Raw genomic sequence first — 27,173 nt, forward strand, 5'->3', positions numbered from 1 at the left:
ATACAGTGCAAATACCTTAGGCACACTATCAAGGAAAGTTAATTTCCAACTTGGGCACTTAAAATACAAAAACCCAACATAAATATATATGCAGAGATAAGGACTCAGAAGGAAAGCTTGAAGTAAAAGATACCAGGAGCACACACACACACTCCCCACCACACTTAGAAAAAAAAAAAATCCAAAAAGCAGAAGCGAAAAGAAAAACATCCTCTGAACATGAAATTTTGGTAAATGATGAGCATGCAATGCAACTAGCCAAATATATGTAGTGAATATTCATGGCAGCAGGAAGATACTAATAAATAGCCACAAAGAATCACAAGATTCCCTTTAACCCCATCATTTTCAAAGGGTTTTTCAAGAACAAGCCCAGGAGTGGTGCCAGGGAGGGAGAAGTAGAATAGTGCTAGGTTGATGAAGCTCAAGCTGCTCAACAGCTTTCAACTCCAGCTAACCCAGCTTCTGGAGCTGGTCCTTTCAGCTCCTAAAATCACTGTACTGTGCTGCAGCAAAACTCCAGCTCACTGCTGAGAATCCACACCAGTTCAACCAAGGCTGGGAAACTTCCATGTGCTGCAGCTCTGCCCCACCACATAACCATTCCCATTTTGAAATGAGGTTGCCTAAAATAAACCTATTTCAACTGGTATAACCAAACTGATAAAAATCAGTTATTTTCAAAAACAATAATCAACCCACAGTGAATGCCAGTCATGGCTGGTATGTGTGAATCAATTGAACCCCAAAAAATCTACTACTGGAAAGTGTTTGCATCATTAAAAACAACCATAAGGCAAATTTCTACTGAACTATACCCACTCTCTTCCAAATAAAATTAATGAAGTGAATAATCAACTGTGGAAATAGTTTAAAAAAAAAAACCCTAAAAATATTTCCTTAAAGCAGATACAAAAGGTTGTAGTGTCACTAACCAGAGATAGGGGGAAATACTGAGATACCACCCTCCTAGACCCCACTTCAAAGTCTTGTTATCTCCCAGCTTTGGCTGGAAGCAAAATCCCAAAGGAGAGGTAATTTTCAAGTACTAAACCTTCTTTTAAAAAGTGCTTCAGATTCAAAGAGGGTGTCAGACTCAGAGTCTGTCCCTCAGAACTACAAACACAGCAGTAAGGTGAATTTAAACTCAGCCTGTCTCAAGACAGCCAGTAAGAAATGCAAAGCATGGTGAACAGAAACAGCTTCTAACATTTGAGCTTATAGCATCGCAAAACCTGATGACAAGGTAACTCTACTGGTTAGATCTCAAGACGGGAGGAGCAGGTTGCTGACATCCACCCAAGAGGCAAATAAGAGCACAGTCCCTCTGGGGGCCCAGATTGCAACCACAAAGCTCAAAATATTTATTTTGCCTGAACAGGACCTGGTCATCAGTTCAAATGATCATTGCCAATGTACTGATACTGCTCTGCTGACAATGACTTCACACACAGCTTCACATCAGCATGGATGACACAACAATTCACATTTCTTCTCAGCAACAGCCATCACCCACCACTGCTGCAAATCCTCTCAGAGACATTGTCCCAGTGCTCCAGCCCTCAGACACCAGAACAGCCCACAGACAGCCCTTTCAAGATCACAAAGTGGTCCAGTCTACCAAAATAACTTATTAGCCCTGACCATGCAGACAGATCTCTCAGCCATGTAGTTTCCACCCCAGGGTAAGGCAGGACAACAGGCTCAGACTTCCTCTGAATTTGTGGGCCTCTAGACAGAAAAGCCTCTTCTTTGCAATCATCTTCTCCCAGACAAGATGATGGGACAAGACAGGAAATAATCAGTTAACAACATAGTTTTGAAAGATCATTTCCTGGGAATCAGACTATTTTTCAAAATCAGCAGCATCTCTACCCATTAATTCAGACACTAATGATGAATGTCCACCACTGGATAAGTGAACTGGCACTTCCTAAAGCAACTACAATAGCAGATCAAAAACGTAAGTATTTGGCCTTGGGGAATTCAGAGAATCAAATCCATTCTTGTCAGAACCTAAATGAAATCCAAAAGGCAACAGTCCATCAGTAATCTACAAGTTTCCGAAATCAAAGGTCTGAGGAACTGTCCCAGCATCAGACTGCATTATCAATATAAAACAGGATAATTTCTTCTTAGCTCTGCTTGGCATATTAAGGCTTCAGACTGCCCAAGACAGTTCTTTGTTGTAGAAAAACCGAGAGAATATTTCTTCATTTCAGGTACATTTCTTCATCAGGGACTCTCCTTCTTTCCATATATGTAGTTAAAGCAAATGTCAACGAGTACTTGATCAGATGTCAATGAGTACTTTAATTGCCCTTCCTCTTGGACAGCTGGATCAATTCCTAGAGCCATTCCTTTAGACCCATGGGACTTGTTGCCAAGGGTATTAGAAGGATCTAGGTCCAGAAGTCCACAATTCTGTCTAACAGCTGACAACCATATGAAAATATCTAGATTTATTCCCAAATATAAGTTCTGCTTACAAATACTCCATTGTAAGCAGAATTTTCTGTGTCTCACCAAGACTCCCCAGAAACATAGTGATCAGTAATAAAATCATAAAGAAATGTTTAAGTCCAATTCAGGCACAGAAAACAGCCAAATGCTGCCCTTAGAGGGGCAAACAGGGGGTCCCAGCCACCCACCACACCTTACTTTTGCAAGAGGGAAATGATACAACTGGAGTAACACATAGAAAGTAATTATTCCATAACAGGTAGTCACATCTAACACATTTTAGCAGTACATGGAAGATGTGATGGGGCTCATAGCACATGAAGGAAATCAGCAGTACTCATGGCAGAAAAAAAAAGTTTTCCAGAAATGATTTTTTTTTAAAGAGAGGAGCAAGAGGGCATTTCAGATGCACCTCCTCTAATCCACCTTCCTCACCCCAATGCTTATCTTCTGTATATATATATATATATATATAGAAATAAGAAACCCGTGCATCCACCACTTCCCAACAAACCGCCCTCCAATGTACACGAAGCCAGGAGAGTGTGGTAAGACATGCAAGAGGGGGCTGATGAGACCAGCCTGTGTCACCAGGTTTGTGAGGACAGGCCATGGGGGCAGGCAGCATTTTCCAGGCTGAGGATGAGATTTCACTTACCCAGCTCTCTACAGGGCAGTGCCACGCTCCAGCGCGGCGGCCGGGTGGCTCTGCCATGAGGCATTCCGGGGCATCACAGCACAGGAGCTTCAGGAAACCTAAAACAGGAAAGGAGTGAGTCAAGAGTGGGTGTGCTGAAGTCCCTCTGGAAACCAGCACTGGCAGCCTCCCACAGACAGCCACAGCTGAAAACCCTGCGAACAACGCTTCATCGAGGCTGACCCACCAAAACATTGTTTGTTAAAATGCAGTTAAAGCTGGGAGTATGAGCAATTTAATAGCAATTCACTTCAGAAAAATATTGCAAAATCAAATATTTTTAACCCAGCAGAAATGCCCTGCAGCAGCTGGGTGACAGCAAGGAAAGACAGTCAGGTCTTTGAGTCCTATTCCCCACACACAGGCACCCACTCCCTTGCCAATGCCTCTGATTAGAAATGTGATTTTCCCTAAGATTAGAATGCCAGGTGGGAGTTGCAGGAGGAACTGTCTGTATGTCCACATAATGAATGCATTCCAGAGGCAGGGAAGCTGTGATGGCTGTGACTGACTTTGGTACAGATCAGCCTGCAAAAGGGTACAAAATGCTGGAGTAGTCTGGGCCGGCTGGTCCTCTGAAGTTGCAGGCAGCTTCCAGGTGGGTCACACCTTCACCCTTTCCCCAGGCACAGACACCTGCAGGGTACACCCAGTCTGAAGACAGGGAACACACACATTTGGACAGGTGAGTACCAGCACTAAGATCTGGTCACGTGAGAAGTAAAATCCAAAAGTAGCCACAGAGATGCTTTGTAGCCTTGTAATTGTGCATTCTGCAGGCCAAAATGCAAACCTGTGCAATTCTAGTTGCACCTGCTTATGGTTCAACCCTTTAGACCTGATTATATTGTACACTGCATTGGCAATATTTAGATACTGTATTAGCAACAGATCTAACCACAACCATCCACATAATCAGTGAAATACTTCTTACATCTGAGTCTTGTCTCTACTACTCTGCCACAAGTTAGCAAACAAATGATGCAACTTCTCAAAGCATCAGCTCCCTTTCCATCACAAGGCAGAGCTGACATATGCCCAAAGAAATTCTGAGTTCTCAGCATTTCTAAAATTTATTGCAGCTTTATTTCACCGATACCAATTTCCAAGCTTCATCCATTTGTTAGTCCTAGTCATTTCCAATAAAACATTATATCTAGAAACAAGAAAATAAAAAAGAACAACAACATTATTTTCATCATTCCGGAACACTGCAAGTTTAAAGATTATCAATGCCATTAATGTGATTTAGGTTCAAGGTGACAATATCTTGAACTAATGAACCATTATTAAAAGTACACCAAACAATGTGGATCTACTGAAAGGCTGAGATACAGTTACACAATTTTCCCTTTAACTCGCATCTAAGTGGTTTAATGGATATTTCCCAAACTTAAAGACAACATTGCATATTTGCAAAGCCTTGTAGGCTGATAAATAGAGCCTATGATCTCAAAATTTCAAAACAGAAGTAGTTTTAAGAACACTGCTTGACAGTAGGGAATCACTGTTCACACCTGCAAAAGGTTGGCCACATTAGTGACCTTCCCACTATCCTAAGAGAAAGCAAAAGGCAGAATCCCAGTGCCTCTGCCTCTCCTTGCCCCAGTTTCCCATCAAAAGAGCATGGCACTGGCAAAATGCTCCAGTATTGCCTCCACATCATTCTTCAGAACAAGCCCAGGCAATCTGTTAGCAAGAACCACAGATTCACATCTAGGATTGAAAGGGCCAAAGTACTTGACCACATGCAAATAAGTGAGCCAGGAGAAGGAAAAGAAGACAAAGAGAATAGATGGGTTTATGTCTTCAGAATTGAGAATAACAACACTGCTTATTTAAACCAGAATGCAGTCTACACAATCACAACTGACAAAATCAAAATCTTTTGTACAGGCTATACTTGATTAAATTAGTTTAATTTTCACTATAAAATTAAAAAATAATTACTGGTTAAAAAAATAACACAAAATATCCTTTCTCTAAGGAGTGCTGTAGCAGAACACAGTTCATTCTTCATACAAAAAGAGACTGAATTGCTTGAACACAAAAGATAACTCAAATTCATCTACCAAGTTGTACCCAGCAACTCTGTAATAATTGCATACAGAACACAAACATGCTTTGTTGAGAACTCACAATATCTAATCAGCTATAATTCCAAATTTTATTTTCCATTTGTAAATTACCAAGGGAGAAAACTACACAACAGGGATGTAAAATAATATTCTAGCGGGAGATATTTTGCTAACACATAAGCTGCTACCCACCCCTTCCCTAATGCCTGCAAGGTTCTTCTGCTTCAGAACTTATTTCAATTGTTAGTTTTCTTTGAAGGTGTTTCAACTACAATGCAAGCAATGCTCTAATGAATTCTCAGTGCTGTGCTATCTTTCCCAAACAGTTCTTTTACGTCATCTACAAATTTGGATGCTGAGATGTACTTGCTATGCTCGTGTACATCTCTACTTCTGAGGAATGTCAATATTATCATCAAGTGAGATGTTTTTAAGTTTCTAAGCTTAAAAGTATAAAAAAAATAAACCAACCCAAAAAAGCCCCAAACATACACCTTCTACAGGTCGATTGCTTACTCACATTAACCTGTTTTGGCAATTAACCCTTCCCAACCTACTACACCTGCCCAGTTGCTGACTGGTCCTGCACAGGTCTCTGGAGCCAGGGGAGGGGGTTTGCAGCGTCCCGCGAGTGGCACAGCCCGGGCAGCACCACGCCTATGAACTTCACCCCTCTCCCTTACAGGGTTCATCCTCTGAGTAAGCAGATCTGGTAGCTTGCCCTCCTCCCAAAACCTGCCTCTGTCAACAATAATTTTTCAGATTCAGGAGTAGTCACTGCCATCCTGAGCTCCCAAAACACCACGAGCTGCCCTAAGGATGTGACGTGCTGGGTACCTCAGCAGAAAGCAGATGGCAGCTGCCTCATGCTTGGAGCATCCAGAGACCTCAGCTCTTACTGCTATGGGACACTTCTGACATTGTCCCATGTCATGCCTTCCCTATGATGGCATCTGAATACATTTTGCCACCAGCTAAGGTCCCACTGTGACAAGGACCCTTCTGGAAGGGCAGAGGTAGTGGCAGCACAGCCCAGGCCTTTGTCCCCTGCTGCAGCAGTGACAGGCAGGCTTTTCAGGGAAGGAAGAGTATTGTCAGCTGCAACTGTACACTGAACTGTCCAAAACTAATTCAAGTAAGTTATAAGGAGAATATTATAAGAGGAAAACAAAAGGCTACTGGTCTGCCTTATGAAACAGATTTTTTTTTCAGTAAGCTAAAATATGCTTCTTTGAGGCCAGCAGTCAAGGGAGAAAATACCTCATTTTTACCAGCCCAACTGCAAAAGTCATGTCAAGCTCACTAAAAATGCAAAGGCAAAAAAACAGCCAGAAATTCTGTCTATTCTAGAGCATTCAAGTATTTTATCAATGAATGAAAGAATTAAGCCAAAATTAGAAGTCTTTTTGTCACAGATAATCATCCTATGCTCTTTGAAGAAAAGCAAACATTTCCAGGTTGCAAAAGAGCAATGACAAAAATGTCTCTTCCTGTGTAACCAGCTGACAATTTTATACAATAAATAATGTTATTTTATAGTAGTAAGTACAACATCAGCAACACAGTAAAGTTAACATATTAACACTGATAGAAATTATCTCTGTTCTCTATTAATCTGCATTCTTTACAGTTGGTTATTTATAAAAATTAAACATGAAACTGAAAGGTTATCTATGGCCATATTAGCAAACATCTGCTTATGATTCTGATTTCATGTTTGCATGCTATTCTTGGAAAAGCAACCCTTTTAAAGATGTACCAGATGTGACCAAGTGTTCTTAATGGTAAAATATTTGTTTCAGCAAGATAAAAGTTCAGGGCCAGGAAAGAAATCACATATTCTGCAAAGAGCAACTGCCTTATACCGCTGCTGCTGAATTCTCCAGAGGAAAAGTGGTTCTGAAGAGGGAAAAATGCAGTTTATTTAGTGTGCCACTACAGATAATGACTCTTATTTTTAAATATGAGACATTCAAATGTATAAACATAGACTCAGTTTCAACTTTCAAGCACAGAAGTTATGCATGAAAAGAGCTGCATCACCTATTCACTCTCCAGCATGGGACTGATAGAGTAACCTTCAATCTCCAGTGGCAGCAGCTTAAGCAGCCCTCCACAAACTGACTTTTGCTCCCTAAATGGCCTCACCAAGACTTCTCCTGCTCACAAGAAGAAAGAAACAGTTGACTGTGGGATGGGAAGGTGTTGCAGGCAGCAGATGAGAGCTATAGCAAGCAACATGAGGGAGTTAATGTAGACCAAACCAAGGAGACATGAGTTGTTCAATTCTTTCTTACTGTCTCCCTATAACCTAGTAACTGCTTAACCTATTTCCTAAAAGTAATAATTTTTAAAAAGGGTTCTGGGCCATCAAATTATTTGTTAATTATGTTTGATAGATACCCTTTGAATGAATAATACTGTTAATCCATAGGAAATAGATATAAAAAGAAAAGAAAGTAAATTAACAACATAAACTAGCTGAAGATTAATTTAATGGGAAATAAAGAGATTAACAATTCAAATTAAATTAGGAGTATGAAAACTTCTTTATGCATCTCAGGAAACTGAGCTACCCTGGTCTTTCAAGACCCATATTTTGCTTTTCACTCTCTTGCCCCACTAGTTAACATGCATCTTCAGACTCATATGAAGTCTCCAAGAAGGGAACACACCATCCTCCAAAGAAAACCCTGGAAGGTACAAGAGTTTGACCCTGGTGGCCAGGCAGAGAGGCTGGCAGGTCCTGCCCCAGGGGTGCAGGGCTAGGGTGCTCACCAAGCCTCCATATCTCTCAGCCATGCTCTTCCTGGCACCAGAACAGGTTTTTCATTTGGGCCTGTTCCCCATATAATATCCGGGAACTGCAGAAGATTCCTCTCCACCACCCCACTAGGGTTAAAAAAACCTCAACAATTTGTAAAAGTGTGTTTTGCCCTCTTTGCTTCCCCTTCCGTGAAGCACAAGAATTCAAACAGGGTGCAAATGACCCAAAAATCTGTCACCACACACACAAGAGGCAAATCAGAGAGCTGCCCCATGGGAAGGGAGCTCTGTTGAAGGGAAAGTTATATCTCAGTGAGCTATATAAGATGCAGCTAATTGAACTGCATAGCTCAGTGTAAACAGGGAAGAGCCTGCTTCCACTTCCCAGCCATGGACCAAGCAGAGATGGTGCTGCAGACACAGAACACAGAGCACACCTGAAGCCACCCATGCAGGAAGGCAATGGCTCAAGGACTCTACCTGGGACACACAGGCAGTATTATGGGAAAATGCAAAAGAAGAAACAGCAGGAATGGAGCAAGGGCAGAGGAATAGAAAGATCAGAAATCATTCATTTAATGCAAAAGCACAAGCAGATCTGAAATCCTTCCAAGCCTCTTCAGCAATGATGTGCGCTTTTGTAAGCAGAAGTAGCTCTTAACATACTTTCTGCTTGAAATGGATTCCTCCTAATGGAATTCATTTCAATCCAGAGCTGAACAGCTTCCATTTTGGATATATGAAAGCATCCAAATGGTGTTTCTCACACACCTCTGCACCTTTGACATCATTTCAGATGCACCCCAGACAGATGAGCAAGTCATATACACACACAAGTGGTACATTAGCTACAATGAATAGGAACATCTGCATTTAGCTATGGTACTTTGAAATCAGTAATGTAGCCAAGAAAAGAACTATTTGCAGAAATCAGATAAGTCATAAAGCTATTATTAATTCATATGGCTTCATTCTCTGTTATTTCTTAAAATTCTTCAGGATAGAATCATTTAGGTTGGAAGATACCTTTGTAGTCATTGAATCCAACCATAAACCTAACTCTGCCAAGTCACATTTAACCACAGAAATCTAACCATAACTGCATGGAAAAGCCAAAGAGCAAGAAAAACCTACCCTTGGTGAAAGTGAGTAAAAGGGTACCATACACTATATAAGAGTATTGATGGACACACCTTAAAACTTTGTAGAAAGTTGACTACCCCTAGAAATTGAGTCATAGGAAGAATGCTCAGACTCCTCAGCCAGCCATCAGCAGGGCACAATTGAATTTGTCTTACACTGTGTTCAATCTGCTCAGAAAGACTTAGTAAATGTTTTTATTTAATGTCTTCAAGTATACATCTCAAAAAATGTGATTAATTGACAAATACACAAATATTCTTCCCTCAGTTTCTATCGGCATTAACTTATTCAGAATAAGTTTCCCAGCTATATATGGACCACTAATTTTCACACAGCTCTGAAACAAAAGTATGTCAGCAGGACAACTGGTATTCTTCCTAACATTCATTGTGTGTTTTCATTTGAGCAGCATGACTAAAGACAGGACAGTGGAAACAAAATACAGAGTGCTATACCCTCCCTCTGTGTGCCACACTGAATTCAGAGTACCTGTAGATGGTAAAGCAGTAAAAGACTGGAAGCAAGTCTCCCACCAGTGCTCCTGTTATTTCCAGCAGCAGAGCTGCATTGATGCTACAGCAGCCGTGGCAGCTTTTCAGCTGCAGCACGTACAGAAATGCCTTACACAGCCAAACAGAAAATCTTCTTTCCAGTTTCCTCTGGCTTCAGACTAAAGAAGCAAACTCTAAATCAAAACAATTCCTGAGCACATAGGGAAAGGCAGATGCCTTGTTTCTACCTGCTAGAAAACATCATGGTTAAAAAGTTTGTGTTGGCATAGCTTCACTGAAGGATCAGCAGAGCATCTGAGCACTCTGTTGATGCAGCAGGGGACAATGTAAGATCCAAATCTTACCTGCAAATGCACCTACTCCAACTCTGAAATGCACACTATAGTGTGTGCGTGAAGATAGAAGAATTTGCTGAAAGACAGCTGCTTCTATTGTAAAGAAAGATGACCAGTGATATATTATTAATCACCAAAGTCATCAATATTTTATCCAAACTGTAATATCATTATTTCTTGTACTTGAAAATAAAAATGAGAAGTCAAATTTGTTTCTTGCATTTTTTAAAACACAACTCTTAGTACCAAAACTTCTACTATTAAAGAGTAATTCATAGCTGAACAAAAACCAGTTAATGCAGCGTTCCACTAACCTTCAGAAAAGCTGTTAATATTCAGGATTCTGCACAGCAGGGTAGGGTTGAGAAATTAATCCCTTTAAAGTTGAATTTCAACAACAGACAAAGGCATGTGTTAGCTGAATTCTATTTATGGCAATCATCCAAATATCAAATAAAGTTTTCCTGGCTGCGCTTCAGTCATCCCCATTTACAGCTAAAGAGTACTTTTATAAATGTAGACAGGCAATATAAAACCTGTGTCTTGTTTGCATCCACACATCTCAGAAAGAGAAAACATTACTTAGTAATTGTCACTTCAAGAAAGACACCAGGAATGAAAAGTCCATCCTCTACAGTTGTAAACTCCAGACAAAAACCCAGGAACTCAGAAAAGACTACTAAAATACCACAGGGGACAAGGCAGAGCAACTAGGCAATGGTGGAACTGCACTTATGTGAATATAATAGGCTACCACTCTGCTAAAGAGTTAAACACTTCAGCAAAAGATTTGAAAGGCTTTAACACATATAAGGAATAGAATTTAAAGATGCATATTTCTCTCATAAACAACACAAAAATAGGAAGTGGTGGTGGTGTGGAAATCAATCTGTGCACAACATCTTAAAAATTAGAAGTGTAAAAAAATCCCTGATGTTGCCATGTTTTAATCTTACAGTATGCAGGAAAATTAACCAAGCTTGTGTGTGGAAAGAATTCAGATACGCTATGTATGAAAATTCAATTAAGAAATTCAAACAGCTTCATTTTGCCATACAACACTGTTGGATACAGTTGTTATAACAATGGCACTTCCTTATTCATGATTCTATACTAAACTGGATTCTAAGGGTTCTTGGTTTTCTCCCCATCTTCATATTCTGTCACTACAAGGATTTCATTTCTCAAATGCTCAAAGAAACCCAAACACAGTATGACCAAGGTATATCAATAACAGCTATTTATCAACTGTTTTAAACTTTACTATTTCAAAGTCAAAGCTCAGAAATAGAGGTGATAAGGTGCTCCAGCCAGTCATGCTGGTTCCTTAAGTGCAGTGCACCATTCAAATTCAGATGCACACAAGTCCACCTGACCCTCTGTTTGTTTTTGTCATCTCTTATACTTGCTGTATAACAAAAAAGGCAACAGCAGCAATGTGTGAATACAGGCACTTTTTCCTTTTGAGGCTACACCCCAATATTTGACATGAAGAATTAAAGCATAGAGGTATTCAGACAGATTGTCCCTACATTGCAGCCATCTCTCAGGTTCAGTATTTTATTATGAACATGGATGTAGAGGCTGTGTTTGTAAGATTTGATGTGTCCTAGTAGTTCCTAGCAGGATTTTTAGCATCTTGAGCACACAAACCATCTTCACATTTCATCTTTACTCATTTTATTAAAGCACTTTAAAAACTTTAAAGCACTTTAAAACTTTATTAAAGTTTTTCAAAGGTATTTTCTTTCATCATCCCCAAAGGTAAGAAATATTTATGCTTCATACAATCATTTTGGTTTCTACTTATAACTCAACTACTATGTTTGATAATAAACATAATTTTTGAACAGAAACATGAAGTACTGTTTGTTAAACACTACTTCATGACACAGTTAAATCCATGCTGAAAGCCTGACAACTGTAACACCACTGCTTGTAAACTGAGTGATCAAGTATGTGAAACCTGATGTGTTGCATGAAAGCAATGGAGCTCAAGACTCCTGTATCACACCAGCTTCTCTCTCGGGTATCACAAGATCCCAGATCAGGAGGTAAAACTGTACAAACACTCAGAAGGGAGCTCAAAGCATGGCATATGAGTCCCAGACTTCTTGCTTAGCTTTCTGTCACATTCAGCACCACCAGCTACTTTGAACATACTCATGATGGAAACTGAGGGGAAAAAATAAAAAGAGGAAAGTGAAAAAGAAGATTATAAAAAACACCCCTTTATAGTAAGAACCTGAATGATATAGCAGAAGCATATCTTATGGACAGCATTTGTTCAAAGTAAGCTTTCATCAAGCAGAAGGTGATACAATTCCATTTGCAGGCCCTTTGTTCTTTCTAAAAGCAGCACTGCCAGTGCACACCAAGCCTCTCTTACAGTGCAGATAAAGATGGGTGCAACTAAGGATGTGCATACTCAGCCACAGGCAAACCTGAGTGATAAACACTGCCCCTGAAAGGAATTTCTCAAGGAAATAAAGGTGCAGGTTGTTTGTAAAAATGGGTTATAAAACTATTAAGCAAGTTCTGCAAATATGGCCACATATAAATCTCAGGAGACAAGGAGGAACCTAAGATGAGGACAAAATATGAATGATTCTTTTCTGTACTACAGAGCTAAAACACCAACAGAATCAGAGGAAGACAACAATAGAAGTCAGGGGTGTAACTGCTCTGGAACTGCCACTTTGTGTAAAAATCACGGCAGGCTGCAACATTTCAGACTTTACTATTTATTAGCCCTCTTCTTTTCTCCGATAGTAGCAAACTATAGGAAAAGAAACAAAGTTCAGAAGAGTACTTCTATTGTGACCCTCCAATTTCTGACAATTGGCTACAGATGTGTCCCTTTCACCTTCCTCCCCCACTGCACAAAGCAAATCAGTTAATGGCCACATTAGTAGGTCCTGTTACCCTATGCACAAGAGAAGAAAACGCTCAGAGCTCACAGAAGCTACTGAATTCTGCAGCCTCCTGTTTTCCAGTCATTCTGTGGTGCTACCATCAAATCTTCCTGATTCTTCCACTGGAAGAGCTGCAAGAGGCAGATGTGTGCAGTACATCCCTCACTCAGCCCTGCTTGTCCAGCATGGCACCTCCTATAAGCTACAGAAAGCAGACAACTATTATTACAGGAAGAAGCTAAGAGTTGATTCTGTTCCTGAGAACTGCTAGCATTAGTTCCAAAGTTCAAAATTAAAAGCACCTGTAAAGCATCAGTTCCATCAGTCACTGTTTTGCTTATCCTTTTTGTTATAAGGATAACTCTAAGTTATCCTTATAGAAACAAAAAAGTTATTTTGGAGAATATATCAATAAATAAGTAAATCACCAAACCACAAATGAAGTATCAACAATTCTCAACAAGCAAATTGCTGTCATTTAATATTTAACCATGCAGGAAAATTGTGGTTTGACTATATGGCATCTTTAGGACAAAAAAGCTATTTAGAAGACTACAAACATTTTTCTTGTTGCTTCCACATGACAGAAAGTCAGTTTTACAGTTAGTCAGCTGTGTAAAACAAATCTGGGGGGCCAGGATGGTGAATAGAAAGTTCTGCTCATGCTTGCTGCAATGCAAAAATGCCCTTTATTAGTACACACATAGTAGTTTGAAATTCTTCAAAATCAATGCATCAACTACACCAATTACACATTTCATCAGTTCAGATTTGGTACCTAACATTTGGTGAACTGTTTTAGTCACAGTAATTCAGCTGTCCAGTTACAATGAATAGCTAACTTTGCTATATTTGAATGTTTCATGTGATACTCAACCACAGAATAACTAGCCACAAGGTTTTAGGTTTATGCCTCAGTGATTTTTTTGTCCCACATTACTAATTTGTTTGTACATTTGGGTTGGCTTATTTCAAAAAGGACAGTATATGTAATGCCTGTATCTTTCTAAAGTAAGGGGACAAAGGTGTGAAGATGGGATTTGGGTTTAAGTTGCTATACATCATGATAGAAGTTACTAGACATGTCAAATCTCACAAACATACCCTTACATAGAGGTCTATCATAAAACACTGAATCTGTGAGGTGGCTACAATATAGTGACCTTTTGTCTGAATACCTCTATGCTTGAATTCTGTATGTCAAATACCACTGTGTAGCCTCAAAAGGAAAAAGTGCCTATATTGTTCATCACTACCATTGCATTTCTTCTTGTAGAGTAAGTGTAAGACATGGAAAAAATAACCCTATCAGGAAAAAATTGTGCAAATCTTAAAAGTCTAAGTGACATTGTTCTGAACATCAGTAAACTGAGGACTTCTGTGTGTCTGAATTCAGAGGGTGCATTGCACCTAAGGAACTAGCATGACTGGCTGGAGCACTGGATTTGCTTTGTGTTTCTGGTAAATTTTGCTTTTAAAACAATAGTTCTGTTTTAAAGGAGTTGATAAATAGCTACTATTGATATTCTTTGGTCATACTGTGTTTGGGTTTCTTTGAACATTTGAGGAATGAAATCCTTGTAGTGATAGAATGTGAAGATGGGGAAAAAACCTAGTATCCTTAAAATTCAGCTTAGTACAGCATCACAAATAAAGAAATGCCATTGTTATAGCAACTGTGTCCAGCAGTGCTGCATGGCAAAGTGATGTTCTCTTTGAGGGGGTGGGCAAAGAACTTGAGACAGATTTTCACTGACTAGCTTAATCCACCAGAGAAAGAATAAACAAAATTGTGGTTTAAATATTTACATCACTGTACTTCATATCTTTGAATCTTAATAATTTTCAGCTTATTTGGTGCCCTTTGGAGATATTTGTTCAGAATTTTTTTAAATGTCAGCCATAAAAACAAAACGAGTAGGGAAAAAGTACAACTTTATCACTCGTCAAAAGTTGCCAGAACTCTCGAACCCGGCAGCCTGCAGAAGAAAGAGACTTCTGTTCTCGCCCTGCACACAACGCCCCACGTAACCTTTACAACTCCGCTGGACGCATAAAATAGCATTGATGCTCCAGCCCCTGGCAGCAGAAGGGCTGAGCCGCAGCTGTGCTGCCAAGGACGGGACAGGACAGGATGTGCCCTGCGCGCTCCGCCCGGTGCGCGGGTGCGGACGGAGCCGCGGAGCCGCCGCGCTCGCTCCTGCGGCAGCGCCCGCCCTCCCCTCCCTGCTCAGCTTAAGGGGCAGAGGATGCTGAACGCCTCCTCGCCGGGCCACACATCTCCTTCCATTTAACCTCAGAGTGCCTCGTCTCTCTTACTGGTTCTCCCGCAAACGCAAGGGGGATTTTCTCCTTAATAGGTTAAAAAAAAAAAAAAAAAAAAAAATTATTTATATATATATATATATATATATATATATATATATATATATATATATATATATATACACATATATATATATATATAGCCATTAATTGCCGGGCTGGATGCTAGTGAATGGGCTAATTTTTTGTGAATGCTATAAAGCATTCAGAGGTCCGGTCTTTATTGAGCAATCCAGACACCAAGCTCTGTGCCAGAGGCTGTAAAGAGAACCCCATAAAAGAATTGGTTACAAGACTAGCATTATGAAATAACAGAGGTAAAGTAATAGGATGTTAATAGCTACCCATGGAGATGCTTGGTTTACAAAGAAAATTTGCAATATTTTACATAAACAAGACAACACCCTGAAAACAGTAAAAAATGAAAAGGTTAACCTACCAGTAAATCTGCACCTATGAGTAGCCAAGGAAGGCAGAGTGGCCTCACTGCATCAATTGGAAACTTTTAGATGTTAATGCAATTACAGTAATAACATCAGAAACTAATAAATGGTCATGGGTCGTTAGACATCCAAACAATAACTCTAGTCAAACAATTGCAGTGCATGCTGGTGCTCTGTTAACATTAAAGCAAACATCAAAAGGAAGAATCTCTCACAGACTCACTCACCTCCAAGCTTTTGCCCTCAGGTTTTCCCTCAACGAGCTCCATCCATTAGGGCCTAAAGAGGAGCTCAGACAAGAGGCTAGAGTGCAACTCCTGCCTTTTCAACAGCTGTATCATTTAGCTGCTTTGAGGATAGTTAATGATGCTTATTAGCATGCTGACAGATGATGTATCCATCATTAATACCTTTAGTGAATACACCAGCAGCTACACTCTTCACTGTAACACAGATAAAGCCTGAGAAACTGCATCTGCAGACACTGAACTCTAGCTCAGTGGCACAGCACTCATAGGTCCAGTTTTCTCAGCATTGACATCACTTGAAAAGAAAGGAAATAGCTTTATGCTTTCTTGCCCCCAAGGATGTTGGGTTGTTCATCCAGCTGCAGAGTTTTAATAGGAGACACATAAACAGACCTCAGCAAGTTACAATGCTAGGGTACAGAAGTGGGTTTAAACTTACTTAGGCTGAGGATTTGCTGAATGTTTTTCTCATTTTCCTGCCAAGTGATGCTGAAAGTGCTAACTAGGGGCTGAAGTGATTTGAATTCCTCAAATTACCACGCACAGAATTGCCTAGTACATCTTAGAAGAACCTACTATGAAAGAACTGCTAGTTTGAAGGCAGCAATGTTCAAGGTATCTAGAAACACTGCTGAAAGTGCTTCAAACTAACCTTGTCTATCAGGCAAAATGCCCCAAAGTATTCATACTCAGGCCTTATGTTTCAGAGGAGCAGAGATAAGTCAATTAAACAACTTTTCTAGCTGCACAACACAGACAAAGCTTTGGGAGCTAGGTCCTGGTCTTGGCCCCACATCTGCTTTGCAAATGCTAGACTCTGGACTTGCTGCACACCCAATACTTGGCATTGTCTCATGTGCCTAAGTTCCATGGAGATAGGATATCAAATATAACACACACAGCATTCCCTCACTCTCTGTACCTCCTGCCCCAAGAAGTGCATTTTAGTTTGGATTCCAAGGCACCCAACCACTCTGTGTGCAAAACAGCCCAAGCACTGAGGTGAACCACTTAAATCAGGGAACTGATCCCCTCTTCTAAAACTCGAACCACAAAACCACCTGATAGGCAGCACAAAGAACAGAGTCAAGATCTAACACAGGTGCACACACCAAGCCTACAGGCTGGAGAAACCTGTAATCCCTAAAGGCATTTTCACTGTGAGGAGGGTCAAGCTGTCCTGAGAGATTTGAAATTGGCTGGAGCCTGCACAGACATGACTGGATCAAGCCCTAGGCAGCCTGTTCTGACACCACAGCTGCCCCTGCTGTCTGCTGGAGGCCACTCTAGAGACATTATGAGGTCTCTTCCAGCCTGACTTTTCCCATGAGTTCTTTCCATACATGCCACAACGTGTCATGCCATTGGACTTTGATGTTATTCTAGCCCCTGGAAGGTACTATTAGGGAGTCACATACAGATCAGTTAAAACTGATTCCACGAATAAGCAGTTGTATCTTCCCATTTTCAAAGCTCCAATCTGGCACAAATTTTCCTTATTATTAGGAAGAGGAAGCACAAATAATTTTGAAAATACTACTAACCAGATACCGCAGTTCTTTAACATAATTTCTGAAGCACGATGTTTGAAAAGCAATTTATGTATAAAATGCACTGTCTTCATCCAAATTTTACCTCACCCCAAAATAAAATCATGAACTATTTCTACTGGAAACGAACCAGACAGTAGACCACAACTCTTTTCAAAAACAGAAAAAGATTTTTGTTTGGAAAGAGTCACTAAACTATGAACTAGATCTTATAATTTTTTGATAAACATTACTTTTATTAAATAAATAAATTAAAAATACTGTGTTCTTTTCAAAGCCCTAATTAGGGAAACAATGTTGCCTTTTTATGGCTATTTATTAGACACTAGCTGAATTTCAATAATAAATTGTAATTCAGCACCATATCATCTATTTATATTCACTGGTCTGAGCCAACAGCAGCTTACTGCATGATTTTGAAGATTTTGGCCAGGATTTCAGCATAGTTGGCAAATGCAAGCTGGCAAGCTCTTAGGCAATTAAAGTCTTTATAATTATTACACCAGCACATAGAAGAACGATAGAAATGGGACTGGATGAAATACAGAAATCTTGTAGTCATGCTTATAGCACGTGACTCCTTCAATATTCCTGTGGTGATTTTACAGTAGCATAGAACAACTATCCCATCGGTCTTTAAACTGAAAATGTTTCAGTATTAGCTCCATGTTTCAATTATGTTAAAAGAGGATTATCCATACTAAAAAGTGGTTTATTCAAACAAATGTTACAATGGAAAGCATTTGCTCACTAATATTCAGCCAAAGTACTAATTACATACTCCATGACTGGGTAACAAATACATATAATCCATCCTTATGGATTTCAACATGAAGACAAATAACTTCAAGAAACATCTTCCAGCAAACCTTTCCAAATAATCTCAGTACAAAGTCATAGCAATAAAGGATAGAATAAATTTCCTAATCACAGAATTTAGACTCTTGCTAGACAGAATGCTGTTTCCAAGGTAGGACTTGGCATTACTAAAGCAATATTCAGTCCTAAGTATTTTGCAGTCCATGCTCTCTTTTACATGATCCCAAGAGAACCTTCTTGCTTTTCTCCATTGGCTTTCTAATAGCCAAAAACACAATGCTGGCATGCTTGTAGAGAGCCTTCTATTACCCTATTTCATGCAATAGGACAAGAAAAAAAAACTGGTTTAAACAGAATATAGTGAGTTCATTATGATGAAAGAAAAGTATTGCTATGTTTCACTGATAAAATCCTTCCTAGGTCAAAAAGCTATACACAATTAGTTTCTAAAATGAAAAATTAGTAAATGCTTAACTGTAGTAGTCTTGCATACTCTGCTGACCATTATACCTGAATAATGCAACAAACCTGAATTTATGCAATGTAGTTTCAATGTATGCTAAGGAAAGTACAGAACAGGGTAGTAACATTAGCCACACAGTGAACACCACAAACTGTAAATTAATTTATAAGTATGTATTTTGTTTCCCAGAAAATCTTCTCTGAGACTGAGACTCCAGCTGGGAAAAGGTCTGTTTGAACTGCATATCCAGACTCAGGGTCAGAAGAAGTGCAGCACCCACAAGCATCAGCTGTACCAGAAAAGGAGGAGGATGATGTGGGGATGTTTGTGGTCCAGAACTCCTAAATCTGACATGATTAAGTTGTGCTCTTCCAGAGTTAAGGGGTCCTTTAGTCAGTAGTGCAAGCAGGGCTTCCTTCTCCATCCTTATAAAGGCAATTAGGATTTCAAGGTTTCTTGTGCTCATACTCTTTTGGGGATAGAGATCCCAAAAAAACTGAACAAAAGTAAAGCACCAGGTAGGCCACCTGAAGAATAAAATGCCAGTTTTTGTGAGTTTAAGCAGCATAAAGCTGTATAAAGCATCTTAGCAATAAGCAAACCCCTGAAGTTTTTGATTGTGGTGGTTTAACTTGGTTTAAATTGCATCTTTCATCAAACACTCATCACCAATCACAAAGATGTTAAACACTCCTCTAAAATTCCATCACAAAGGAATCCACTTTTTTTTAGTAAGACTGACTGAGCACAGGGTATTCCAAGAGAGCCTCTGGAATCTCCATCCTTGCAGATGCTCAAAAGTCACTTGGACAAGCAGCTCTAGGTGGGCCTGCTTGAACAGGGAGGTTGGACAAGATGATCTCCAGAGATCCCTGTCAACCTTTGCCATCCTCTGCCTCTCAACCAAACTCCTACCAAATTCTTCAAATGTACCATTTCAGGTCTCACTGCGCCCAAGGAAGGGATGTAGAAAAGTAACATGTGTCTCACAAGATCTAAAAACTGATTTTAGTTTATATGGCATGGGAAAAAACAAAACAAAAACAAACAAAAAACTCACACACACACACACACAGAGCTTATATTTTAGGCAATTTGGGACCTAAAATAAAAAGTTGCACAATGCTGCAGGAGAAAGGAAGAGATACAGGAAAAGAACCTAAAGCTACTCTGTTTTAAAGAAACACATAGTGCACAAGATTTTACAGACTTGCCATTAAATTGCACAAATCCAAACACTGTATCAAGTGATTTGGAGATACTCCAGCCTCTCAGGGTTTCCTGAGAGATTTTCAGTGGGGAACTACAGAAGGGTATGTCCCCCTCTCCCAATCCAAAGGAATTGGAACAAAAGGGATAACAACTAATCATTTTAATATCACCTTAATTTATAAAAAACAAAAATATGGGGGAAAAGCCCAAAAGCAAACAAAACAAATCAAAACAAAAAAAACAAATCACCACCAATATTTACTATCATGGGATGATTTTGGAATAACCACTGCACTGTCCCAATTCATTATGTCCTTGACAAAAAACCAGTTCTTCCCCTGGCCTTACCCACTACCCTGGGACAGACAATGTTGTTATCCCAAGACTTAACAGTATACTTTAATGTTAACAACAAATATCTCAGCATTTTCTTTTTGTGTATGCATGTTTAGAGTTATTTCATTTCATGCTGGCTTGGAAAACTATCATTCCATTATTTAATGAATTCTGAAGTATTCAGGAATATAGCCAATTCCAGCTTATATTGGATAAAAAATGGAAGAAACACTATTATTCAACAGTGCTGAGGGAGAAAAAAAGAAGAGAAACAGTCTTGCATATATATAAACTATGTCTACAAGTTCTGAGGCATCTTTAGTGAATCCAAATCTACGACTACAAATCTAGGAGGACTTCCAGATAGATATAATGTCAAGCACTATGTGCAAGTCTTCAAGACCAAGGACCACACCTTCTCCAGTCAGAGGGATTGAGATGTTTGGTATCACAGGGGAATGTCCCTTTGCACCACAGAACAACACATTTGAGGAAAAGCAATTTATTTTTTGCAGAATTAAAGAATCACTGATGCCTAGCTGGAACGTACTGCTTTGGAAGAGGCCCAAAAGCTCAAGTAATTGCAATGGACTGGAAAGGCCTTCACCCCCAGGTCAGCAATTTACATTCCAGCTGGGCTATTTATGAGACAAAGCAGTTACCACCAACCACCCTTTGAATGCTCAAGTTGCCAATTTCGGTACCATTGCTGAGGTGCAAACACACACAGAGACCATGACAAACCAGTCACATGCACTGCTTCAGTAGAAGAGCCCAGGACTGAGGTGGTGCACAAATTATTTCATTGGTTACCACAAGCCAGCAAAACTGGTCTGCAATAAAATTCCTCTCTATGGGCTTGAGTTTCTGCCCACCACAACAGTGTCAAATACAAATTGGCATAAGGAATGGTAAGGAAAAATAATGTCGTTCTCCATGAGATTTAAACTCATTACAGTTTGATAAAAGTGATGGGTCAAATAGAAAAGACAGTCCATATTTTTTCTCTTTCCTTGCCAGCTAACATTAGTTCCATCCCACTTTCAGTTATTTCTTTAGTTTTCCTCCCTCTCAGCTTGCTTTGCACTCTGCCTACTGCTCCAGAGCAGACCCATTTTCTTCATCCCATATTTACCACCCTCAGTCTACTTTCTCCTCATTGCTTTCTTCACCACTTCTAACTTAACTTCCAATAGACTGCAAACCCTAACTGACTAATCAACATAACTACTGTAGAAATGGGTAAGGTTTATCTCTAAGACTTCTGTATCTTTAAAGCAAACTTTAAACACTTAGGTTCTCAGTACACACATAAATTTTTCTGCATGTTTGTAAAAACTTCAAGTGTGATAAGGATGCAATAGACCATTTAAAAAAAAAAGTGAAAATTCAACCATGGCTGAGAATTAGAACAGGAACTAGAACTAAACATCCTCATTTTCAACTCTAAGTGAAAGACAAGCTTCAAAATCATTAACTGTCTCCTTTTGCTTACAGCAGGAGGTCACAGCAAATGTCAAACACAAGAGAGCTGTTCAATTAAGGGCAACCTTACAAAATCCAAACTGTTACCAACAGCAGCCTAGACGTCATCTTTACCCCAACAAAACCACTGTCCAGACAGCCCCTATTACACAAGGCTTCACACTAAAGAGCTGCCAAGCTTTAACCTTCAATGAGGAGAAATCAATTTAGTCACTCAAGAAACTAAACTGCCCGACCAGAGCACTGGCCTCCTTAGGCATAAGTAAGGAAAAAAAAAAAAAAAAAAAAAGAAGCAAGCTAACTTTTCCCAGCTCTTTCTATAGCCTAAACCAAAACCTACACACACGGAGAACCAGAGAACCAGTACAGCAATAGATCACAGAGCAATAAACAGGAGATTGCTATGTCAAGCACTGAAAGTAGGTAGATAGCAAATTAGCTAATCAGAACATCTGTTAAGGAAAAAAAAAGTCACAAAACAAAAACAAGTAAACAAAAAATCCTGACAAAACCAATAATTAATAGAATACAAAGGCAATGCTTTAATGCTTTTGGTGTGGGGGGGAAGTAGCCAAATACATGAGTTTTATTTAATGGCAATTTTATTGTTGCACATTGAATGCTTTAGAAAACATAGCTAATCTCAATTACAATAAATTGTCAAAACACCTTTAGAATAATTTTTCTGCCACAGAGGAAACATATACATATATAGTTCCAGACACAGGAGCATTAAAAATGCTCAATACTAAACTTCCTCCTCTTATTGTGCAATGATCTGAAAATAAAGGTTTTCTAAAATCCAAGCCTGAACTATGGCATTATATAAAGTCTTTGGACCTATGCACAGCAGTCAGAGCTCCAGGTATACACAGTATGAAATCAGAAGAGGTTCTGGCTGCAGAAAGAGTTGTGCACTATCAATGCTGCACCCTGACCACTGCACATACAGCATGATCAGCTGTGTGCACAGAAATTCTGCATGCATTAGTTTGGGTGCTATCAAGTGAATTTGAGATTAGGTTTGGCTTGGTGAACACAGAGTTAGGAGAAAATAGTTGGTATAGTTAGTCAGATATCTAGCTTGGTCCCTGTATGAAAATGTCATTCTCAGACAGTTAGAGGATACAGATTTCTATGCATACTTACTGCACTTCACACAGTTCACAAGGTCAGAAGGAAAAAATGAATAATATGGGTTTGATATCCATCTCTAACATCCAGAAAGTCAGTTTACCAGAAGTCTACAAGATTACATCTTAATGTTTGATATTATGCAATACTTTGCCTAATAGTCTGACTGTGCTTTCCCAGTAAGCAAAAGCTACTGTCCAGGCAGCCCTCCTGAGCTACCAGAGATGTGCAAAGGAGCAGCTGCTGATTTCCATGGGCAGTATGCAATGCTCATCTGCAGAACTCCAAACAAGGATTTTGAAGGTATTAGGACAAAGAAAGAACAAGAAATAAAAGCACATTAAGAATGACTGATTTTTAACAGCAGCACAGATATGCAGCACTAAACATGACATTTAAATATTCTGAAAAGCTGACATCACCATACTGCCCAGTACTGCATGCAGGGGCTGAACTTTGCCAAACACAAACAAGCCAAATCCTGCTATTCTTAAAGCTAACAATAGTTTTGCTTGAACTCCAGAAACAGCAGAAAAAGTTGACTCTCGGCTGAGAACAGATCATACCTCAGGGCACACACATGGGCAAAGACATGCAAAACACCCCACTATAGACATCTTCCAGACCTTCACACGGTCCCTGCGATCAGAGCAGCAGGTCTAGGGGTCCGGACCCCACACTTGGAGTGCTTAGAGAGCTCCGCTTTCGTCCTCAGGTCTCAAAGGAAAAGCTTCCGACTCAAACTGCACATTCCTAAAGGATTTAGGTTGGGGCTCTTTTCCTCCAAGAAGCACAGTCATTTTGTTGTGGAAAGCTTCTGCCAGCCAAAGCATGCAATACACACACACCACGCACATCCCGCACCCCCCCTCACGCTTTTCTGGGGAAAAGCAGTTTCTGTGCTACTCCATGCTTACCAATAAGTAACTTCTAAGTTTGACACATGCCTAAGTTTACTCACAAGCGGAAGGCTCGCAGGCACAGGGACAGCCAGAGCGGCCGGAGGATGCGGTGCTCCCGAGCCGGCTGCTCCCGGCGGCCGCCGGTGCCTCCCCCGCGCCGGGCAGCGCTCGCCGCCCGCCCTCCGCCGCCCCGAACTGCTGACGGCACCGGCAGGAGGAGGCGGCGGCGGGGGCAGCGCCGACCCCCGCCCCGCTCAGCCCCACCTGCCCGCAGGGCGATCGCCCCAAGGTCACCCCCTCCCCCGGGAGAGCCAACTTGGGCGCCACTCACGCCGGCGAAGCCGGGATGCCGCGGCCGCGGAGCGCCGGGGGCGATGCGGAGCCTCCGCCGGCTGCAGCGCAGGACGGGCTGCGCGCTCCCTCCTTCTCCGCCGCCGCCTCCTCCTCCTCTCTCTCCCCGACGACTTTCACTTCACCTGCAGGCAGCCCGGCTGCGGCGGGGCGGGCGGCTCCGCAGCTTTCCGCGGGACCGCAGTGACTGCGGCAGCGCCTCCCGCACCGCGGGGGGAGCCGCGCCGGGCCGGGCCGGGCCGGGCTGGGCCGGGCCGCGCGTCCCTCCGCGGGCCGGGGCGAGCCCTGCCCTGCCGGCGCGGGCAGCCCCTGAGGGGGAAGGCACGAACTGTGGAGCTCCGAGGGCCGTCCCAAGCGCCTCCGCGGGTGCGGAAGCAACGCGACCCTGCCACAGGCGACCCCCGGCCCGGGATGCTTTCCCCGAGGCGGCTGCTGCCTGCAGCTGTAGGGTAGGGATTGCCCCTGTGCTGTCAATCACCTCCTCGGTGAGGGGCTATAAATATTTATTAGGCATCCTAATAGCCGCATCTAGCTAAGCGGAGCGTTTTAGTCGTGCCGCTCCTGTGCTTCGAGCCTCCCAAGGCAGTCCCACACGGGCACGATTGGAACTCGCTCACGGGCTGGCCCCGCACCGGGAAGGGCTCTCCTGCCACAGCCAGGTGGAGGGAAAGGCATCAGAGGGGCATCAGCTGTGCCCCAGCCCCTGAAACCTTCCTCCCTCCTTTCTAAGGAGAGTGCTGGCTCGAGAGGTTTCCATCAGAACAGGGAGGCGATAGTCTTCTTCTAAGGGAACATCGTATCAGCAGTTCTGTTCGGACCAGCTGGGCTTTCACACTCGAACTGGGCTGTAAAAAATATCTTAAGCAAGAAGTTAAGTGCATGAGGAGCCCAGAAACAAGAATCTATGCAGTTATCTATGTAATCTGATGGAAAATGAGGATGAGAAACTTTCAACAATTTCATTTATGTTTAAAAAATATCAAACAAAATAAACAGGGTCTCAAGACTGAAAGAAATTTATATGAAGAAAAAATACTACATTAATCCTTTTTTCTTGTGGTGATTTCCCCCCTCTCGCCCCCCATAAGAATGATTCTTGATGCTGCATGGAGCCAAACTGGTATTGCAATCTTGCAATACCAGCTGCAACAACTACTATGCTTGTAAATTTTGTTTATCTGAGAATTTCAAGTGGCAAGAGCAAGAAATATCAAGACAGGCAGCATTTAAAAATTCTGATTATAAAGTCACAAGCTTGCTTAATTTATTTTGATGGAGGATGATGCTTTTATTTTTGCTAGTATGTTTAAAATGGAATCTGCTCATAATGCAATTTTGGTTTCTGCTTTTCTGCACCTCCTGCTCCCAACTAGCTGACACTTCTGTCTGGAAGGTAGACAGCCTGAACTTGGCCTTTCTATCAAAAGGCATGAAGCTTTGCCTGCATAGTGTGCTGGGAAAAAACCAGCAGCTATGAAGTTGAATAATCTACTTAAACAAGAGATAGAGCAGCAACAAAACTTCAATAGTGTATATCCTTCCAAACTTCATACTTGCCCATATAAATAAGGTGGTTTCTCCATCTCTCTGTGATTTCAAAGTACGAGATGCTTTAGAGAGGTCTCATTATCAGGACTTTGGTTTTGCCAAGTATGATACACTGGATTTATGCCTGTGGTAAGAGGCAGTATTTGTAATACAGCAATGCACAAAAGCTGCAGCTGAGCTGAGACTCAGTTGGGCTTTTCACTGATCAAACAGGGAGAGAGAATGCCTGGCTTGGAGACTTCCAGTCCAGATTAAGCAGACAAGACAATCCAGCGATGGCAGGGGAAGCAGAAGCACAGGAAGGTGAAATAACTTGCCCAAGACCATGCAGGAGGTCCAGCAGCCCATACAACAGTTCCAGTGATGCCAAGCCTTGCTTTAAATGATGCAATGATAGACTGAGCACAGTCCTGAAAATCAAATGTACAAACTGTGTTTTCAGTAAGACTGGTGTTATGGTGTATTAATTTATTGAGGTTTTTCTCCTCACCAGTTCAAAGTACTAGCAGCAAAAGGTATTCAATACAATTTCATGCTGGTGTCCTAAAACCAGGATATTTCAGTTGAGTTCTCCTCTTTCTTACTAAATATACCCATTTCTTGCTGAATTGCAAAATTAATGAATTCAGATTGGGTATTTCAAGAGTTAGTGCAAATTATTGCCACTCCACTGAAGATACTTATGAACTGAATAATTTTTGAATGACATTTGATTTTACACACCAGAAATAAAAGTACCTTTATGCCCTATATGCCCTCATGTAAAATACAATAGTGGTGGCTTAGTGTTTTATGATAATATTACATTCATTTTTCTAGGTTTGAATTTTTCACTTAAACTAATTCTAAGAACTTGTTTATTATCATTACTTATAATGCCTCTTGGGCCATAAATTCATATGGTAGAGATGGTGATTAATCCTAACTGGGTAACTGTAAAAGAAATTTCTGAAATGTATGAAATCATAATAGTAACAGTATCATTATAATAAACTCAAGAGATAAAAATGCCTTTGCATTTAGCAATGCTTCAGATTATTTCATTCCAAAATGTCTGAAATTATCTACCTCAGCATTTTCAAAGGAAGCATTTCAGTCCAGCTGAGACCAAATCTGTATCATTTCTTTCCAGAAACATAAGAAGGAAGCTGTGAGGGACTGGAAGGAAGATGCTGCCTTGCAAGCACCCATCTAAACACTGTCATGTGCTGCACAAGGAGGTCCTGCTGCAGATTTCTGCTCTCACCAACACCAGCAGTGAAGGGCTCCTGCAGGAGTCTCACAGGATGCTCCCTGAGCCTTGCCAAAAGGCATGACTGAACATCCCACAGTGACTTGTACGTGGAAAATTACTTCCTCCTGTAGGAAAATCCTAGTGATGTTCTTCAGGTTCAGTTCAGGACCAAGATCCCTGTCTGTTGGCCTAACAAGCAGGTTAGAGCCCAAAG

At 40.9% G+C, this 27,173-nt stretch overlaps 1 protein-coding gene across 3 annotated transcripts in view; it reads right to left on the bottom strand.

Annotated features, from left to right (window-relative positions):
• Positions 1 to 24,578, bottom strand: part of KIAA1217 (KIAA1217 ortholog) — a 355,505-nt gene extending 330,927 nt beyond the window's left edge. Inside the window, exons 1-2 of one of the 3 annotated variants that reach the window (XM_077173875.1) lie at positions 24,158 to 24,578; positions 3,122 to 3,219 (exon numbers count right to left, since the gene is read on the bottom strand). In XM_077173875.1, coding sequence (XP_077029990.1) covers positions 3,122 to 3,185 — 64 coding nt within the window. In that variant the 5' untranslated portion in view covers positions 3,186 to 3,219; positions 24,158 to 24,578. Of the gene's footprint in view, positions 1 to 3,121; positions 3,220 to 23,885; positions 23,982 to 24,157 lie in introns of those variants that run through there. The other 2 variants (XM_077173881.1, XM_077173889.1) reach the window with 2 other exon arrangements.
• Positions 24,579 to 27,173: the final 2,595 nt, after the last annotated feature.

Source organism: Agelaius phoeniceus, chromosome 1 (assembly GCF_051311805.1).
Source record: "Agelaius phoeniceus isolate bAgePho1 chromosome 1, bAgePho1.hap1, whole genome shotgun sequence".
NCBI lineage: Eukaryota > Metazoa > Chordata > Aves > Passeriformes > Icteridae > Agelaius > Agelaius phoeniceus.